The sequence below is a fragment of the Fringilla coelebs genome, assembly GCF_963513975.1.
Source record: "Fringilla coelebs genome assembly, chromosome: 1".
In the NCBI taxonomy this organism is placed as follows: Eukaryota; Metazoa; Chordata; class Aves; order Passeriformes; family Fringillidae; genus Fringilla; species Fringilla coelebs.
In genome coordinates this window covers 135,379,728-135,385,263 of record NC_140028.1, presented here as the reverse complement: position 1 = coordinate 135,385,263, position 5,536 = coordinate 135,379,728, and the positions used below count along the sequence as shown (strand labels likewise).

The window sequence follows — 5,536 nt, the reverse complement described above, 5'->3', positions numbered from 1 at the left end:
TAAAGGATGTGTTGAAGCATTGAATCACAAAAAAGTGGCACGCCAAAGAAAAGGTGCCACATAACAATGATTGTAGTGTTTTAATTGTGGGGGAATCGCATCACCAAAGCCAATTGAGACGAACGAGGCTATACACAGAAGGAAACGGTATAACACTTCCATAACTTATAATTAAACTGAAGTCCGACTAACATTTGACTTTCTAATGAGTGTAATGAGATTACATGCCTGATGGAAGCATTTGTGAAAAAGCGACTTTCTGTGTTTAATGAGGTCCTAATACAGGACAAGATCGAATTATAGGTCGGCTCTTTTTCTCTCAAAGAGCCCCGTTTAAGTTCAATGACACCGGTACCGCCCGCCTGCCGCCGGACGGGGCGAGGCTAGCGGCCGGTCAGCCCCGCCGCAGCCCAGAATCGCAGCAAAAGTGAGGAAATAAATAAGCAGTGACACCCCCCCCCTCCCTCCAGCCCCCGCCCCGGCCCAGCCTCGGCGTGTTTGTGTGTGTAAGTAGCTCCTCTAATTGCTATTGGAATAGATCCATGCCATCCGCGCTAGGGAACTAAATGTGTTTAACTAGGTTAATGCAATTAGCATGCATGCAACATATTGCTCCCACTTTGAGGCAGTTTTGAAAACAAAAAAAAAAAGGAGAAGGAGAGATGTACAGTATATGATGAGTTATAATTATACCTTGGCTCACCCGGGCCGTTCCCATCCGCCTGGGCACCACGCGGGGACAGCTCTGCTCCGGCCGCGGGCCGGGCTGGGCATCTGGGACTCCGCCGGGGGCTGAGCCGTCGGGGCTGAGCCGCGGGTGCCACGGGAAAATCAGCACCTGCGGCGTCGGGCCGAGCCCCCCGTCCCAGCCCGGGGCCGCCCCCCCGCTCCCGCCGGGAGCACTTGCAGCCCCCGGCCCGACCGGCCCCTGCCGCCCCCACCCCTCGCCCCCGGGCAGGTGCAGCCCAGCCGTCCCTTCCGCAGCCGGGCACGCTGAGCTGGGGCTACCAGAGCGATTCTACCACCAGTTGCACGATGGCTTTGCCATCCCCCTATCCCCCCTCCCCAGCCCCCAGCGGTAGCCCCGGGCCGAGGAGCGCGGGGGCTGTTTCCAAGGCGCGGCCGGTGGGAGAACCGCGGAAGGCTCTGGACAGTCGGCAGAGCCCCGAGCCTGCCCGGCCCCCAGCCTCGTCCTTCCCTCCCCGGCAACTTTCAGGAACAGCTTTGTGCGGCTCCGGACAGCGCGCCCATTCCCATGGCGGCGCGGTCGGGGGTAAAAGGCGGGGGACACACACCCTCGCAAGGTTTGTGTTTGGGGGCTCGGGCCTTCCAGCTGGAAACCACAAGCAGTGCTGAGACACTGAAAGGAGGGGACCTTCTAGAGATAGACAAAGACATCAGTTGGAAGCACTTCAGGAGAGGACGTCAAAAGGGGTGGAGAGAAGGCGAAAGTGTGTCCCCGCCCGTCCCCGTCCCCCCGGCGCTATAAGCTCAGCCCGAGCCGGCGATGGGGCAAAGTGGGGCCAGCATCTGGGCTGAGGGTGCCACTGAGCCTTGGGGCTCACCCCGCCTGGAGAACGGTCCAGGCGTTCATTGCAAGGCTTCCTCGGGATGTGGCGGGGCTCTCGGAAGCCCCTTCCCACAAATATACTGCTCCACAACGTACAATCCGGGTTTATTATTAACAAACACAAGGAGAGTCCACGTGCGGCAATAAATTATTTTCACAGGTTCTGACGTATTTCCCCCATTAAAAAAAAAAAAAAAAAAGGTGCTGGTGGAATAAACCTATTGCATATCTTTTAAAAAATCAAGATAAATTATATAAATTATATATTCAAAACAGACGATTCTACCTCATTATCACTACTCCGTAATAAATAGATAAATAAATTTGATTGCCCTCAGAGTCTGAATCTTAAATTACGTTTACAATATAGGTCTCTACATACAGCATGTACAGAGCGGGCTGGGGCGGGGACCACCCGCGCGGCGCCTCACGCCACGTAGTCGAAGGGGGGCTCGTTCTCTATGTCGTTGACGGAGGGTTTGTTGTTCACCTTCCGCGGGTCCTCGGGGGTCCACACTTTGGCTGTCCGGATGATGTTTTGTTCCTTGAGCTGCTTTTCATCAGTCCACGACAGCGAGTGACCGGCCAGAGGGGGGAGTCCGTAGTCGGGGTCGCTCGGAGAGGGAGATCCTGGAGGGCAGGAGGGAAAAGGAAGGCAGGGGGTTATTGCTGGGGCCGGCATTCCTACGGAGCGCCGTGCCGGGCCGCGCCGGGCCGCTCCGGGCCGTGCCGGCCCGCCACTTACTTGTGCCGCGGTGGCAGATGATGATTTTCTTGGGCTGGCTGGGGCTCTCGCTGCTGGCGCTACGCAGCGGCAGGTCGGACTGCACCAGCTCGCTGAGGAAGTTGATGTAGCCGATGGCCAGGCGCAGCGTGTCCACCTTGGAGAGGCGCTTCTCGTAGGGCAGAGTGGGGATGTGGGAGCGCAGCCCCTCGAAGGCGTCGTTGATGGACTGCATCCGCCGCCGCTCCCGCACGTTGGCGGCCTGACGGAGCTGCTGCAGCTCCGCCTCGGAGCGCACCCGCCGCCGCCGCTTGGCCGAGCCCAGCGCCTGGAGCCGCCCCCCGGGGGACAGCAAGGCCGCGCCCGCCGCCCCGCAGCATTCGTAGGCGAAGCCGGGCGAGGCGGGAGACGGCGGGAAGGCGGCGGCCGGCGCCGGGCAGCGGTAGCCGCCCTCGGGGTCGCCGCCGTCGCGGTAGTACTCCTGCAGCTGCCGGCTGAGGAAATCCACGTCCGGCTCCAGCAGCCCGTCCGCGGCCAGCACGTCCCGCGGAGGCGGCTCGGAGAAAAAGTCCTCCTCGTCGAAGTAGGGGGGCGAGGAGAAGGAGTCCAGCCCCCCGGGGAAGTGCTCCAGCAGCACGGTCTCCATGCTGCTCCCGGGCCCGGCGTGGACGGGACGGGGCAGGGGGGCAGCCCCGCCGGGACGCGCCCGCAGCCGCTGTCGCCGGCCCGCTGGCCGAGCCGCCGCGGCGGTGGCGGTGGCGGGGCCGCCCCCGCCCTGCCCTGCCCGCCGCGGTGTGGCGGGAGGCCGGGCCTCGCCGCCGCTCTCCGGGGAGGGGCCGGAGCCGCTGGCGCCGCGGGCCGGCACGCGAGGGGTCTTATAACGACATCCCCGGGCGCGTGCCGCCGGCCGCCGCCGCCAGCCAATCAGGGCGCGCCGGGGGGGCCGGGCCGCCCGCAGGGGGACCCCGCGCGCGGCCGGGGGCGGCGCCCCGCACCGGGCGGGGGGGGCGGGCGGGACCCGGCGGAGCCCCCGCCCGGCACCGCCCGGCACCGCCCGGCATCGCTCGCAACGGCGGGCCCCGCACGTCGGGCGAGGGGCCCCGGAGCACCTCGGCACCTCTCCTCACGAGCCGCTACCGAAACGCGCCTCCTGGCTCTGACACAGCCTCTCTCTCGGCGCCGGGAAGCGTCACCCCTGCGCGTCTTACCCCCAGCGCTTCTCCCTCTCCCCCGGGAGTGCCAGTCCCCGCCGCCAGCAGAGCCGCTGTCAGAGCAGGCATAGAGGGAATCGATGGCGCGGGTCTTTCGTGGCGTTCGAACTGAAGGCAATTCTATCGCAACATCAAAATACATCACGTCAGCTCTCGCGCCCGGCCGTGCATCGATTTTGACCTCATCGGCGGACCCCGTTGCGTTCTCCCTTTTTCCCACTCCCATTGCTCCTCTCCGGACGAGCTCGCTCGGCGAAGGCTCTGTTAATAATTCCCTAACAGACTCTCACTGATTAAAGCTTTAAAAATTCTCACTAGAGTGAAATGGATTACCCGCCAGATTAGGAGAGGATTATCTCTGTCATTAGCGCTGCAATACTTTGTCCGGCAGAGTCTGTCGAGGTTTATCGAAAGTGACTTTCCAGCGTGCCACCAGCGCGGGCAGAGATCAAACTCCTCGTGGAAACGTACCCGGGTCTATCAGCAGAGCAAGACAGGGCCAGCTCCGGAAAGGTAATAAATGACTGGACTTCAAAGCCGCTGACATTGCCGTGATAAGGGCAGGGAAACGCGTGAGTGACGGGAGGGAACAAAGAGCTTTGCAAGAACCACTTCTTGGAAAGTCCCGCCTGCAGACGGCCCACGCGAAAAGAACGAGAAGGGAAGGCGGAGACCTCTGCACGAAGTCAGGAACGCACCCACGCGTGGCCGTGGGACTGCTCCCACCGTCCGGAAAGGGGAAACTGAGGGAGTGTCCCGTTACAAGGGCGATGCAACGGCAGTGCAATTCCCCGTTCACGTCCACCCAGGGACCTCGGAGGAGACTGAGATGAGTGCGTCCGGACTCCTGTTTCCATTGACGCCTGCCATCCCTCAGTCTCTCACTACGCAGCTCTGTCAAGAGCCAGGCTGCTGGATGCCCGTCCCCGCAGCGCTGTGGGGTGCCCCCGACACTGCCTCTGCCCCAGGCTGAACAAGTCCCGCTCCAGGAGAGCCTTCCCGCCCCAGGCAGCTGCCCCAGCTTCCTCTGTCTCGCCAGCCCTTCTCCCCTCACGACTGTTTTCTGCACCGGCTGTCCCAAAAACGCCCGCAAGTCTCAGATGCGGTCTCACGAGCGTCGAGTGCGGGCAATTATCCCTTCCCTCGGTCCCCTGGGCTGTGATGGTGCTCATACCGCTCAGACCTGCTGCTGGCATTCCGTGCGGCCGGAACACACGGCTGCCTTTCGCCCAGCTCGCTGCCCGGTGGCCTGGTGGGGACCGCTCCGAGTGACACCGAGCACGGGGGCCAGGAGGGCCCTCGGCGTTCCCAGCCGTAGCTCGGCAGAGGTATCGCTGGCCCTCGGATCACCCTTCCCGAGCAGCCCTGTCCCGTTGAGCCGAAAGACCCACCTGGGAGGGCAAACACAGCGCCGGCACTCACCGACACAGAGATGTTTTCCCTTCCCCGCCCCGGGGCTCCCTGGGTGGTCGCGCTGCCCACTTACACTGCGAGCATCCCTGTCCCTCCTCTGGGTTTAATGCTTCGCGACCCCACGGTAGCTGGGTGTGAGGTGCTGGTGGGAGGCCAGGGACCTGTCGTGGCCAGCCCTTGAGGCTGCTGGTGGAGGTGGAGAGGCCGGGTAGTCCGGGAGAGTCCACGGCCACCCCAGCAGCCCCACAGGAGCCGCCAGCTTACCCACAGCCGGTCCCACAGCTGTGCTGGTCTGCCGAGGTGCGGTGCCCACGCCGCCCGGTCACCTCCAGCAGCCCGGGCTCCAGGCCTGTGCAGAGCCGGGGAACGGGGACTGAGCTCCCGGTCCCTCTTGTCCCGCTGGGACACACCTGAACGGGAGCCTGCTCCTTCCCCACCTTGGCCCCGCGCAATGCAGAAGAATCTCCTTTTTCAAAAGCGAATGGACTTGAGTGCAGCCAGGGAATGATCGCTATGGGTGGAGCACCATAGTCAGAAGCACAAGTATAAATCTAACATGTATCTTGCATCCCTCTCAAATCCATGTCACACCTACCGCAAAACACACGGAAAATGAAG

The 5,536-nt window shown here is 62.7% G+C and overlaps 1 protein-coding gene across 1 annotated transcript; it reads right to left on the bottom strand.

Annotated features, from left to right (window-relative positions):
• Positions 1-1,997: 1,997 nt before the first annotated feature.
• Positions 1,998-2,940, bottom strand: PTF1A (pancreas associated transcription factor 1a; the record flags this gene model as incomplete). The annotated part of the gene is made up of 2 exons (XM_084212638.1): positions 1,998-2,200; positions 2,316-2,940. 2 exons carry the CDS (start codon positions 2,938-2,940, stop codon positions 1,998-2,000), a joined length of 828 nt encoding a protein of 275 aa, XP_084068764.1.
• Between the last annotated feature and the right edge of the window lie 2,596 nt (positions 2,941-5,536).